The following is a 14911-nucleotide window of genomic DNA, read 5'->3' as shown; positions in this document are numbered from 1 at the left end:
TTGAAGTTCTACAGAAGGTCCAGGCCCATGTTTTATAATGATGGGGGGTGCTAAGGTGTTGAAAGTCTTGGGTGTGGGAGTAACAGGTCATTGTTGGTAGAATCCGCAGCAGGAGCTGTTCAGGGCTGTTTGCTAGCTGTGAATTATTGGTGCAGTGGGGTCTTTAGGTCTGTGGTTGGTTCACCGTCTGATTGTTTTCCAGACAGAAGCAGAGTCATTAGCTGAAAACAGGTTTTGGAGTTTAGACTGTGATGCTGTGCAGCTGTCGTCACAGAAGCTGATGTTACAGGACGTCACAGCATCTCTATAATAATCCAAACTGTTGGTAACAATCCTGAAAACCTGCCAGTCGGTGCAGTCCAGACACACCTGCAGATTCTCCACAGCCTCATCAGTCCACTGCTTCAGTGTCTTTACAAAAGCTTTAGACAGTTTTTGTTTGTGCCTGTTTGCAGGGATCAAGTGAACCGTGACATGGGGTCCGTTCTTCGTACCTGGCTAAGTAAGTTAGCTGGATTTGATTGTTGACGATTTCGCGTGATCCTGGATCGTTCGGTTCCCCGAAGCTCATCCGGGACTTGCTGTCATAGTAACAGATCCGTAAGCGTAAACCTGCTCGGGAGCAGGTTTACTTTATGTAAACAGGATTAGATCGCGGCCACTCAGGTATGTCCGCTTCATTTATACGAAAGCAACAGCGATATTTTACCACTGTTTTTCCATAAATAAATAACATCAATGTAACTAAAGATAATGCAGTATTTGATCCTTTCATTGATTTCATACAGATACATACAGGTCATTTCGTAAAAAAAGGGAAATGTACTATTAATCATTCTATTACATGTATGTGATTATTTCAGATGTAATTCATATTTTAGAGTAGTAATTGTAAATTACTTCGTGTAATCAAGATGGGAGACCACGGCTATAAAAGCGAAGGTGGATTTGGGAAGCCTGTCGCAGCCATGTCCTGTCCGTATACGCGAGCCACCCATTGCGGAAGGTGCAAGATTGATAAGGAGAGTCCTCAGAATTCAGCGTATATTGCGGGATAGACAGGATCCTTTAGCTCAGCGCGACAGTGTGCTCATAGAGAGATATCGATTTTCCCGTGAGGGTATTATTTACTTAACCAACTTGTTGACGAGGGGGTGCAGGACCACCACCTGTCTTTTTTTGCTCTGCCCTTTTCTTGGTTGCTGTTATAAACAAACAAACAGATTATTTCAGGGTCTCTTTCCAAGAGACGAAAAGCAATATAAGTGATAAATATTACCATTCTGTAGAATATTCTTATATTTCACTTTTACTTGTTCCCATGTTCTAGTGGGTCCTGTTGTGGCTCTAATGTGAAAGAGGATATAATGTAATATAATATAATAAATTTACCCTACCACCTACTGCTGATGGCCAGAGGGGCCGATGGCGCGATATGGCAGCCTCGCTTCTGTCAGTCTGCCCCAGGGCAGCTGTGGCTACAACCGTAGCTGCCTCCACCAGTGTGTGAATGTGAGAGTGAATGAATAGTGGCATTGTAAAGCGCTTTGGGTGCCTTGAAAAGCGCTATATAAATCCAATCCATTATTATTAATATTATTAAATTACTTATGAGTTTGATTTGTCAGCAACTTTCTGCCAGCCCTCTCTCCTTGCTTTTGCAGCCTTTGCAGTGTTCCCTTGCGTTTTAATTAAACTCTGAAACTCCTGAAATCCCTCAATCAAGAGTTCTTGCTCTGCTGCCGAAAAATACCGAGCGCTCTCCTTCGACATTTTCGCCGACCAATCAAAGGGTTGCCGATCAATGTTTCTACTATCGATGCGTAGCCCCTGTTAAGCCACCCAGTGATCTCACATTACTTCATCCAGCTGTACTAATCGTCAACAACAGGTGTGTTCGGAGAACCGGGACAGCGAGCTCAAAGTTAGCGCGATGATTTGATCTTGGATGTGTCATTTGATCTTGGATGTAGTAAGCGAGGTACGAAGAACGGACCCATGGTCTGAGAATCCTGGTGCAGTGTGAGATGATGATCCTCTTACTATCAGCTCACCTTCAGTTTCTTAGATGTTTTCTCCAGTTTGTGTACAAACTGCCATGAAGTTCTGATGAAGCACCAAACTACAGTTACTCAGTCAGTGGAGGTTCAGTAGTGCAGTTTCTCACCACTGTTGTTAACTGGAGGCTGACACACTGACTGAAGACATTTAGTCTGAGTAGATTTGAACTTTCCTTCTTCATTGTTTCCATCTTGCTTTGACTGCAGCTGTAACAACACTGATTCCAGCAGGGTTTGTAAAAAGCATTTTGACAGACACACAAAGCTGGACAGCTTTTGTTCTGAGGGTTTGGAGAGAGCCTGTCTGTGTGTCTGCATTCACTTTGTTCCTCTAACAGAAAATCAATGTGCAGATGTTGATTCCTGCAGTGACTGTTGTTCCTCAGCCTGTAGAAACCATCCTGCAGCTGCTGGAACAAATGAATCTTCTAAATGTTGCTTTCTCTGGTTTGTGTTTGCTCTGCTTCTTTTTGTCAGAGATCAAATACATAAAAATATTCTTTTGTGTCCCAGCAGCTGATCAGCAGGAGGAGAATCTGACGGAGGAACATTTTCAGCCATTTGGACTCAGCTCAGCCACTACAGAGGAAACAATGAGCTCAACACAGATGGTGAGGAAGAAATGTTGAACCTGTGGTCAAGTTACAAGAAAATACAAAGATAACATTTTATAAGGATACTGAAGTAAAATAAAGTAATTTTTCATACAATATATTTTTTTTCCAATGAGCAAAATATTTTCTTTATTGTCATTTTCATTACAGAGGGAGTTTCAATTCAATTCAATTTTATTTATATAGCGCCAAATCACAACAGCAGTCGCCTCAAGGTGCTTTATATTCTACAGTAGATCGTGCATTAGTAAAAAAGTTTGTTCCGTGACTGCGTTTCACTCACTGCCTCTGTATCTCTGTCACTGCAGGACCGACATGAAGCGAGACGTCAGCGCTCTCAGGAGGCCGACAAACCTCACAGAAGAAAGAGAGAGAAAAAATACAGCTGTGACGAGTGTGGGAAGGAGTTTACTCAGAACTCCAGCTTGAAATGTCATCGGCTCATCCACACTGGGGAGAGACCATTCACCTGTGACTTGTGTGGAAAGTCTTTTACCGACGCCGGAAGCTTGAAAACACACCAACTCATCCACAGTGGACTTAAACCATACAGCTGTGATCAGTGTGGCAAAGCTTTTGCTCGCAGTAGCTACTTAAAGAGTCATCAAGTTACCCACTCTGGAATTAAGGCGTACAGCTGCGACATTTGTGGAAAAACTTTCAGACATCAAGGGTATCGAAATATTCACCTACGCATCCACACCAGACATGAAGTTTACTGCTGTGATCAGTGTGGGAAACTATTTGTAACAGACACACAGTTACAACATCACATGTTTACTCACAATGAGGAGAGACCTTATAAATGTGACAAGTGTGAGAAGACGTTTAAAGCTCCACATTACCTGAGAGTCCACCAACAGATCCACACCAATAAGAAACTGTACAAGTGCAGTTACTGTGAGGTATGTATTTATATTTTTATCTTGTTATTTTAGCCTGGCTGTTTGGAACAACTCTGCTTATTCAGTTGTGTTAGCATGTTAGCAATTAGCTGGTTTCATTGCTCAGCTTAGCTCTCCACACTCTGGACTCTCTGCTCAGTTCAGTTGGTTCTCCCATTGCGCTGCACAGTCAGCAACTCGCCCAGTTCTCCATGTGTCTGTGATGTTTTGTCAACCTCGACTAGGGCTGGGCCATATCATACCGTTCACGGTAATACCGGTGTAATTTTGGGCAACGATAGGAAAATGACATATCGCGATAGAATATGGGTAAAGCGCACATGCGCAGTGCCTTTGTTTACATACGCACATGGCGGCGATGCAGAATGAGAAGAGTGAAAGTGGATCGTTAAGTGAAATGGATGAACCAGAACTGGTTTGTCAAAATGCTGCAACTTCAGTGGTGTGGAACTGGTTTAGCTTTCGTCTGTCAGATACATAAAAAGAAATATTTTTGGTAGAGCATGTTAGTGGGCCGTTGTTATTACCGTGTTGTTTGGAAAATACGGCACACTTAAAATCATCCTTTGATTTTTCTGAAAGTCGACAGAGCCCCTTATAACCCCGTGTGCCTTATGTATGAACTCTGGTTGTGTTTACTGACCTCGAAACGATTTTATGTGCATGGCACTCGAAAATCTGTCAGATGTTTCAGTACGACTTTGCTAAGCTACAAAGCCGCACCGCTTGATGGATTATCGGAGCATTACGGCTATCGTAGGCGGAGCGATACGTACTGTGCTTCAACATAATGTTACCGTATTGTGTGTATGACCTCGTTTTAAGTTTTGTGGATATTATACATGGTTATGCTGAGGATATGTCGGCCAGGTTCCACTGGAAACGCCTTTTGGTTAAACTGTCAGCAAAGAATTTGCACTGTTACATTTTTATATAACTTTAATGCACATAAAAAACAGCTGCTTGTTTAAGTGAAAATATATTAGTATAGTGTCAATTATATCGTCAGTTATATCGTTCTCGCAAATTTTTAAATGTATATCGTGATAAATATTTTTGGTCATATCGCCCTGCTCTAACCTCAATGTTCTATCCATGACCCGTTCAACCTGCAGTGATTACTCTTTGCAATCTAACTACAGTCCACTAACTGCTATGCTAAAGAAAACAGATGGTGGAGGCTGCCCGTATACACTCCACACTATTCCTGCCCACCTTTAAGGTGCAGGAAGCTGCTAGAGTAATCTCCTGAACAATAGTTATCACCACTCAGCCAACATTGCCACATGGAGGTATAGAAAGAGAAGAATTCAAAAGCAGAAGCAATTTTTTCCCCACAAAGTCTCAAGTTTTCAAACTGTTGCAACATCTCCTTTACATCTGTATGTATACAGTGGAGATGCTCTGTATCTCACTATACAACTGTGTAGTGACAATAAAGGCATTCTATTCTATTCTATGTATGTCTCTGAGCTTCTGTACTTGTATATCATTAAAATGGTGATTAAAAACGGGATAAAAATGTTGAAGCAATTCCCTGACTTACACTGTCTTTGTGTCTTTGTTTAGAAGCAGAGCGACACAGATGGATCCAGTTCTCAACCCTGTCGTCACTGTGGTGGTGGGAAAGAGTTTCGCTGTGACCTTTGTGAAAAAACTTTCAGTAATCAAAAGAGTCTAACGCTACATCAACGCAGACACACTGGAGACAAAATGAGCTACTGCAAAGAATGTGGGAAAGGCTTCCCCATACCAAGTAAATTAAAAGAACATGAACTCTGTCACAGTGGGGTTAAAAAGCATGTCTGTGACCAGTGTGAGTCATCCTTCACCATTGCACGTGATCTTAAAATACATAAACGAGTCCACACAGGAGAGAAACCATACAAGTGCAGACACTGTGACAAAAGCTTCTCACGGTCAGGTCATCGTAATATTCATGAAAATACACACATTGAAGGGAACTTCAGCTGTGACCAGTGTGACAAAAGCTTCAAGAATCTCAGTTCATACTCCGAACACAAACGATCCCACGCTGTAAATAAACTGTTTCACTGTTACCAATGTGCAAAAACATTCACTTCATTATCTGCTCTGTGCAAACATCAGCGTGATCATGCAGGACAGTGATCACTGGATCAAAAGTATTTGGCCTTTTCTCCAAGCAGCCTGAATAAATCACTTTAATGTTTTTTTTTTCTCCCTCTCAAACTCATCTTACATCACAGCCACTGTGATCTTTAGTGGACCGGTTCAGTGAAACTCCCCTTTCTGTCAGTGTAAAGAAATTACATATTTAACTGCTTTTATACACAACAAATGGGGGAAAAACTGTCAGCATGATTGTTTGGACTTAAATTGTGAGAAATAAATGTAAAATTGCAGAAAAGTGTTGACTGTACAGTTTTTGTTTTTAAGGAACAAGTGTCTATAGTTGAAAGTGAAAATAAACTTTTCTGTCCTTTAATTGTTTATTGCTTAATTATTGTTTTAAAGATTCTTGTTTTATTTACCCTTTGTCTCACTCTCCCTCACATGACCAGATTTACCTTGTTTCTTCTTTTGCTTTCTCGCTCCTGATTGGCCCTTAATTGCACTCACCTGGCTGTATCCCAATTCAGGGTCTGCAGCCTTAAAGTACGCAGCCTTAACGGTCCACACGGGCCGCGTACTCAAAGACCGCTACGGCCGGAAGTGCGAGGTGTTACGGCTGGTGCATTAACTTAGTGCTTAGGCACCCTTAGGCTGAAGCGGAAGGGGTGAGCCACCTTTTCTTTGGAACAGTTTTCTCCTATTTTCCGGGTTAGGGAGCGAGGGTTAGTATTGTCATTTGTTTGTTCTGTTTCTTTCTTAGGGTTTAGTTAGTTTTCTGGTGGGACTTAGTAGGTTTTGTTTATTATTTTGGCCTGGGTTCACCCTGGAGCTGTGCTTCATTACCTTCAATAAAATCACCTTTTTTTTTTACTCACAACTGGTTTTGGATGTTTGGCTTGGGAACCAGGGCGGGGATTTGTCTCTCTCTCCTCCAACCTTATGTGCGTCTCTACACGCCTAGACTAGGGGCGTAACATGAGGCTTGTGAAATGGGACGGTCTAGCCTCTGTTGCACTGCCCAGGTTGCCTAGCAACCATGATACTAACAGCTGGAAATGTTTCATACAGCTTTGTTTGACAGAAATGAAGGAGAAAATCTTTTATTTGTTTATTTGTTTCTACATGAGCTTTGATTTGATAAATATCTGAGGCTGAGACCACAGGACTGTAAAACATGATTGTTGGGCTTCATTTCTGTACTGAACAGTCATTTAAGATCAGCTAGTAAATAACAATTAGCTCATGTTGTTCATGAGACTAAAGTCATCTTACTTTGGTAATGTAAATATAATATGGCCAATATTAAGGTTGTTATTTCAATCATTATTAGTTATTACAGCAGTGAACATGAACTCTGTTTCAAATACTGAGCTTCATTAAAGATTCAAGCTGCACTTATTTATATTTCCCGTCACCTTAAATCTTCACTTAAAGACAGGTTCCTTTGACTGTGTTATATATAAGAGACAAATATTGTTCTTTTGTAATGTTGGCATTACTAAATTTGTCTCAGTGCTGACTTTAAATATCCATGAAATCATCACATTCTCTGTAAGATTAAGGTCAACTAACAATTCAATAAAACTTTATTGATCCTGAAGGTTGACCCCGATATTGTGAAATTACTAATATTGTTATGTTCAGTACTTACTTTTGAAAGTTTACTCTTTGGCTCGCTCGGGCCACTTCTGGGGTGGGGTGCCCTCGGTTTCTCGGCCTGGGGCTCGGTCACTCAGGCACAGCTGGCTGCCAGCGGAGCTCACGGGCTCGTCACTGCAACCCCCCCTGGCTTCTGCTCCGCGGCTGCTGAGTGAGCCCTCATCTGGGACTCTCCTCAGCTCTTTCTGGGACAGTGGCGCAGCTGCCCCTCTGTTGGTCTTCCTTGGTCTCTTGTGGTCTGGGGGCCTCTGGATGTCTGGAGTTTTGATCTCCTCCATACCTGCTTCATGCCCTGGAGGACGGGGCTGTGGCCCCCCCCACACCCTCTTGCAGATCATTACATGAACCTTTTAAAAACAAGCGCGTCCATGCTCACAGGTGTACACACGGGTGATCACACCCACAAACTACACCCTTTTTGGCTCCTACCTCAAAGCACACTGTGTTCTGTTGATCTTATGTGCTGCACAATAATGTTTAATATTTAGTATTTACTGTCATATTCCCATATATCATTGTGATGTTGTTTATTCTGTTACTCTTGTTTTCTTCTGCTTGTTTTCTTTTTTCTTTCTCAACAGGTGATCCAGGTGATTGATATATGCATTTTCTTTTTCTTTTCTTTTTTTTTCTGCTCATTCTGTTGGTTTTTGTCTTTTGCCCTTCTCCCCCGTCCCTCTTCTCAGCTGTTTCTCTTTCCCTCTCTCTTTCTCCCCTTCTTTCCCCCAGTCAAGTCTGTCCCGTATTCAGTAAGTGAAAATAAAATAAACAATAAAAGGTGAATCAAATGGACCATTACGGCAAGGCTGGGATGGTCAATTTGGTAAAGTAAATCCGTTGGGCATCTTTCTTTGCCTTTAGACAACAATTCTGATGCAAAAGAGCCAAACGGGACAGGCAAAAAAAAAAAAAAAAAGATTACTCTTTGGTCCATGTTGGTTAGCAAGATTCTCCCAAACAGAGTTATGTCCCTCTGCAGCCACCTGTTTAAAACTTACACTTTTCTATATTGGTACAGATATTCTTATTTTCTGTTGATGTCTTATCCTTGCAAATTACAATGCCCAGATACTTCATCTCTTTTTTTTTGATCTGTATATTATTTATTGCCTGCAGGGGACACTCATGCAGAGCTAGTATTTCACATTTATTAATATTCAGCTGTAGGCCAGAAGCTTTGGAGAAGTGGTTGATCACCTGTAAGGCTGAAGGAATCTGGTCCTCATTTTTTTAAAAACAGGGTGGTATCATCTGCCAGCTGACTGATTATTATCTGTTCACCCATCACAGTTAACCCCTCAATGTGACTGTTTTTAATCAAAATAGACAACAGCTCAGCAACCATGATGAACAGAAGTGGTGAGCTGCTACATCCCTGCCTTATCCCTCTATTAACCTCAAACCTTGAACATGTACCATGTTCTAGCAAAACAGAGCTGTTGATGTCATTATATAGCATCTCTATAACATTTATAAATTCCTCTCCAAAACCAAAAGACTGCAGAGTTTTTAATATGAACGTATGTTCAACTGAGTCAAATGCTTTGTACAGGATGTACCCTCTCTCTTGGATTATTTCACTGTACTCAAGGAGGTCCCAAAATCAGCCTAATATTGTTAACAATTAGTCTTCCTTTCAAAAAACCTGATTGTGTTTCACTGATAATGTTTGAGATGCCTTTCTTTAGCCTCTCAGCCCTTTGCCAGACAGGATCTTATAGTCCGTGTTTAAGGTGATGGGTTTTAAATTTTTATCGTTACCCGATTTAGGGATCAGGGTTATCAACTCTTGTTTCATGCTTGGCATCAGTTCTTTCTTCTCTATAGATTCCTTTAATGCATCAAATAATAAGGTTCTTAGGTCCTTCCAGAAGAATTGATAAAAATTAGTAGTGAGTCCATCTGTCCCTGGGGACTTGTCTAATGCCATTTTCATGATCACTAAATCCAGTTCCTCAATTTTAAGCTCTGAATCACACAGATCTTTGAACGGCTTGTCAATACATGGGATGAGATTATGAATCTTATTAAAGAAACTATCAGAATCAGCTGCTGAATATTCTCAGGAGTACAATTTGGAATAAAAAGTGAAGACTTCCTTTTCAATCTCTCTGAAATCTTTGCATTCAGTCCCATTTATCAACAAGCTTGTGATCTGGTCAGCGGGAGAGGGGCAGGGCTCATCGGAGAGTTCAGTGGGGAGCAGTCCTGAATGCTGACATGACAATTAATGCCTTGCCATATCACCACGCTGTATGACTGTCATGTTACAGACAGGGCAGCGAAAGTGCACCGGCATATCATTTTGTCTGGAAGAGAGAGAGAAAAAAAAGAAAAGTCAACAACATGTAAATGTAGTTGTACAGAATGCAATCAGTTTATCTAACAATCTGATTGTACATATTAATAAAAACAAACAACATATTGTACATATTAACAAAAATATCCAAGCCATCCTCAATAATGAAAGCAAATTGGTATAAATCATAAGAGCTGTCAAAAAATGTGGTGAACAGGAAAACATTTTTTATGAAAACACACTTTTTGTCTTGCTGATGAATGAATTGAACTGTACAATGTGAAAAGCAACTTTTAAGTCAACAAAGAGACTGCAGAAGTGCTGAAAAGAAGTGCATATTTATAACTTTAACTATGAGGTATATTTAATGCCAACATACCTTTGAAAGGCAAAGTGTCAGGTTTACATTATGTTTTCTATGTCTTATATGATTTTTGCATGGATTTGTGGAATTAACAGTTCATTTACAGGTATTAAAACTATGCAAGTGGTGCATCCAGGTTCAGATGAGGCTTTCACGGCCTATAAGTGAAGTTCACTGAACTAAAGAGAAATGTGGTTTGATGATTGTTGACATGCTCTCCAAATAGAAGTTTTTCCTCTTAGCAAGGAAATACAGGTGCAGCAGTCAGAATATTGCTGAAAGGGATCTCCTAAAAATCTTCAGAGGCCCAGTGAGAAGCAAGAACCATTCCAGGCATAGCTGACAGCCCAGTCAGTGGTTGAGGTCAAAGGTCGTGCTGCTTGGGGCCCATCGTCAGATCAGATTCCAGAGCCACAGCAAGGACCATGAAGCTGCGTTGGAATGAGAGCTGTGCCGAGGGGGATTTCCAGAGGCCAACAGAGGAGATTGTGGACAACAGACGGGCACCTGAAGGATGAGGGGAGCGTGCCAAGCTCCATCCACAGTGCAGAGGGAGTTCGAGGATGGGATCATGATTCTGTGAAAAGCACAGGAACCAGAAGCTATGGTGGTGACGGCAGCAATCTCCTATGAACATCACCTAATGCTGTGCCACTGTACTATGCATACAATGACACTCTGAAGACTGCTGGGATCATAACAGCAGTAAGATAACTGGATCCAGCACGCTTTCCACACAGGGGTTTTTCTGCAGAGAGGGATGGACAGTAGAGGAGTCATGAAATCCCCCTCGCAGGACGAGGCCTGCAGCTTTGGAGATAGCTGACAGCCATGTTGACAAGCAACAAAACCACCTGGTATGTTTGAATGTCTATTCTACATACATGTTGGACTCTGGTCCTGTGGACAGTGATGGAGACAACTGGAAGAGACATTTATGACGCCCTGCAGAACTTAAAACACTCTGCAGAGAGACGTGTGATTTACATGCCTAGATGAGGAACACCACCAAGCTGGGATGTTAATTTCTCCTTTAACTATTAACAATTCGTTTGTTCACTTGTGGGATGCAGTTTACCATTGGATGAGATCAATGAGGAATAAGAGGACTGCTAATACATTTGTACTTTTACAGTAATTTAGGGTGATTGACATATGCTGTGTGTTTGCATTGACACTGTCAGACATGCGGTGATCATAACTGGGAACTTTTCTAAAGGGCGGAACTGTCAGGTTTACATTATTGGATTGTCATTTATGCTTAGAAATATCTACTCATATATGCTTAGAGTTTTATAATCAATGTCATGTTGGTTGAGGGTTGATCCTTAGGAGCCTGCAAAGACTTTGCGTGCATTCCAGAGTGTTCTGTCATTCACACCCACATCCTGGGAGCGTGGGAGAGGTCGTACCTTCTCTTATTGTTTTGTGGTAGGATAAACGTATCTATATCTGTTCTAGTCTAAGTGCTTTTTGTTTAGATGAACTGGTGGACTTCCAGACCAGCAGGTTTAAGGAAGTTGTTTACACACACACACACAGAACACACAGACAAGGTACTCTTCGTTTGTATGTAGACGTCATATATGTTAATAAACCTATGTATATTCATGTAACCTCAATAAAAGAGCAGTGTTATGAGGGAGCCGACGAGAGCGACTGAGGTCAAACGAAGGAACAGCGCTTGTCGTGGTTCTCTCCCTCGTATACGAGTAACACAAAGAACTTTGTCTGCTTGGTGTCTAATGCTTTTTGGTGTTGTATTAAAATTCTCTCGTTCCAGTGTGTCTGTGCTAGACAGACCCATCACAAAGCATTTTTAATGTGTCCATTTATATGCTCCTCGATCTTTGCCCTGACAGTAGGGCTGAAAGTGGGGCACAGAGGGCAGTGAAAGAGTCTTCTGCAACATGTTGTGCATTCCTGCAATTCTGGCTTGGAGGCAGAAATCCACATTGATATGTGCATCTAAAACAGAGAGAAAAACAGATAAACACCATATACACATTTAAGTTCAGGTTTTAGCAGAAATAACACGTTACAGTTAGCATGTAAGAGATTTGGGAGAAAATTCTTTATAAAAACATAATTTTCAAGACACTTTTATTTGTGACATACGTATCTATTGACATATAACAGACAATTTAACAAAGACTAACTAATCTGGGCAATAAAAAAGCAGAACAGAATGGAATAGAGAATATTTATAAATATATAAACCTCTTCATGACAAACTTTACAATGTTGATGCAGGTGGAATGAGAGACATGAATAAAGTGCAATATGCAGTAAATGGAACAATGTGCATTGATGTTACAGATCGTGAAAAGCAGTGAAGTGAATTTGTTCATAACAAGCAAAAATTAAATACATTTGAAACTGACCACTAAATGCTAACCAGAGGTGTCAAAAGTGCACATTCCTTACTAAAGTTTAGATACCTCGGGGGTCTGACCGTTGTTGTAACGCTAACAAAGTGCCAACGTAATCAGTGTAAACAAAGTAGATGATTCCTAGAATTATATAATTATTAACGGCGAATTTATGTATGAAAGACTCTGTGCTAACCTTTACGATCAACTTGCAAGGTTTCCGCAGTTGATGATCCATGCAGGAACGTATTTCCGCCTACTGTGGAGATCACGTGTTTCCGGCTACACACACACTACTTCATAGTTTATCTACCTGAAAAAAATGAATCACAGGGGCATTTTTGGCCTGACCGTTTGTTTTTTGTTATTTAAAAACAAAATCTGGTTCACTTGATTGGCTGTGATACAGCTCACGCACCCATAAGTACGCAGTGTGGTAAGAATGAATGAAATGAATTAACAGTGCGCACTTTTTATGTAATATGTGTGTTACATTTTAGATTTGGGGTAAAATCTCAAGTCTTTGAAGTAAACAGGTTCAAGCCCAAGTCATTGGTTTAAAAGTCCAAGTCAAGTCTAAAGTCATAAACTAAATGACTAAATGACATCAAGTCATGTGACTCAAGTCCAAGTCATGTGACTCGAGGCCACACCTCTGGTTGTCACTGCAGATCTTTGATGCTGAAACTAACAGAGCAATAACTGCGTTCTGATCTTCGCTGAGGTCAGCCTCGTGGTCTCAATCAATCAATGACGTAAAATCGACGTGTAAAAAGTGAGAGCGCCGATTTTACACCAGTGGGCGGCTTTAAACCCTTGCTTTCTGCCTGGCAGAAAAAGCGGCGTTCAAAGACCAGTAAAAACGTCAATTTTTCCAGAGCTCAGTGCCAACTGTGACAGCTTTTAAAATGCCATTTTCTTAACATTATTCAGGGCCCTCCCCATAATTGTCACATCCAATTACTTTCAACTGCTGTCACCCAATCAAAGAAGAAGTTGTTCAGACCACACTAACTAATCACAGATGCCAACTGATTACTTTTGTTGAGATTTTCTGTACTGCACGTAGAAGAAAACAATGACTAAAATAAAATGTGCTCAAGTTTGTTTAGATGATAGGGTGCAGCTGTAGATCAGATTTCCTGTTATCACTTCAAATAGAATTGAGGCCGTAGAGGTTTGGTGGATGCAGAAAAACAGCTGCAGGAACAATGAAAAGACTTTTCTGCTCCAAATTTCTGCGAGCAAATGCTCAACTTCTCCCAGCATGCTGAGCTAATGATTAGCTGGTGTTTTTCTCCAAACACTCTCTCACTCTTCTCTCAACGTGTTCACAATAAACTGTGAACAGACACCGAGGAGAGCAGCAGAAGACCTCATTAGCTCGGCGCTTACCTTTAGATGAGGGATGGGCCGCACTGCGCCGAGGCTTCGGATCATGTTTGGAAAAATCCAGGATATGGAAGCCTTCTTCTTGCTCTGCCCACAGAGAGTGAGAGAGTGATGTTGTCAACTTGGTGGGTAAAAATTGATAAATGCTATGAAACCGACAGCATGCCCTTATTAGGGAGAGTTGAAGGTATATTGCTCACAGAACAGTTTCAGATAGGAGAGCTTCCATGGCCTTGCCTGTGATAAAATCGTGTTCTACTGTTAAATTCTCCCAATTCTTTCATCTTTGGGCTGAAGGAAAGACAACACATAAATGCACAATCAACAATCATTTTATTCCATACAATTCTCATTATTCCATACAACACTTTTGAGCATAAACCACCCGGAGGGGAGATGAGCGCGGGAGGGTGTCCGCCTGATCTTGAAGTGTCTGAGCGTTTCTCACATTCTTATACCTTCAGCCCCCCTCCAAAGTCATAAAACCTAAACATCCACATTCTTTCTCTCTCTCAGTGAGCCGAAGTTATGACCTTGGCTTCCTGTGCAGTATGTTCTGTTCTTTTCTAATCAGACAAATAAGGCCATGACTCTCTGAAAACAATATTTCTTATAACGCAGCAGTAACATGCATCATAAAACAATATCATCCATTCATAATAAGTCAGCAGTCTAATGAAATACAAATCAGTTTAATAAATGTAATAGTTATCACCTTCTTCTAAGTCAGGAGAATAATGGAAACTAAAACTACATAATAATTTCACAATCTTTAATTAGGGGTATAATGTGGCATAAGATAATATAATAATCTCACACTACACAACAATAAAAAGAGACTTTATTGTGTTGGTTAAAGCTGATATCAGCATGAAAACAAAAGGTAAGGAGATAGGGAGGTGTATTCTCACCAGTGGCGGTCCTAGCCTGTTTGGCTAGGACCGCCACTGGTGAGTATTTACGTCCAATAATTCGAGCCTCTGCTAAAAACGATCCTTCCACCCCGCTGAACATGGTGCTTTTTAATGCCCGATCATTGACTAATAAGTCGTTCATGCTTAACGATTTTATATCTTCTAAAAAACTGGACTTCTTATTTCTGACTGAGACCTGACTGAGTGAAAATTGGATATTTTCTGTCGGAAATAAGGA

General features: G+C 40.9%; 2 protein-coding genes across 8 annotated transcripts in view; one reads left to right on the top strand and one right to left on the bottom strand.

The window, feature by feature from the left end:
* Positions 1-14911, top strand: part of LOC309714138 (uncharacterized protein) — a 272480-nt gene that overhangs the window by 107442 nt on the left and 150127 nt on the right. Inside the window, exons 2-4 of one of the 5 annotated variants that reach the window (XM_082546350.1) lie at positions 2577-2671; positions 2983-3579; positions 5152-6184. The exons of 2 other annotated variants lie outside the window; for them this stretch is intronic. In XM_082546350.1, coding sequence (XP_082402476.1) covers positions 2577-2671; positions 2983-3579; positions 5152-5709 — 1250 coding nt within the window. In that variant the 3' untranslated portion in view covers positions 5710-6184. Of the gene's footprint in view, positions 1-2576; positions 2672-2982; positions 3580-5148; positions 6185-14911 lie in introns of those variants that run through there. 2 more of the 5 variants (XM_082546349.1, XM_082546342.1) reach the window with 2 other exon arrangements.
* Positions 1-14911, bottom strand: part of LOC309714146 (uncharacterized protein) — a 64811-nt gene that overhangs the window by 27041 nt on the left and 22859 nt on the right. The window lies entirely within an intron of this gene.

Source organism: Aulonocara stuartgranti, assembly GCF_965226115.1.
Source record: "Aulonocara stuartgranti genome assembly, chromosome: 9".
NCBI lineage: Eukaryota > Metazoa > Chordata > Actinopteri > Cichliformes > Cichlidae > Aulonocara > Aulonocara stuartgranti.
Note: the sequence above shows the minus strand (reverse complement) of the source record. Positions and strands in the feature narration are given on the sequence as shown.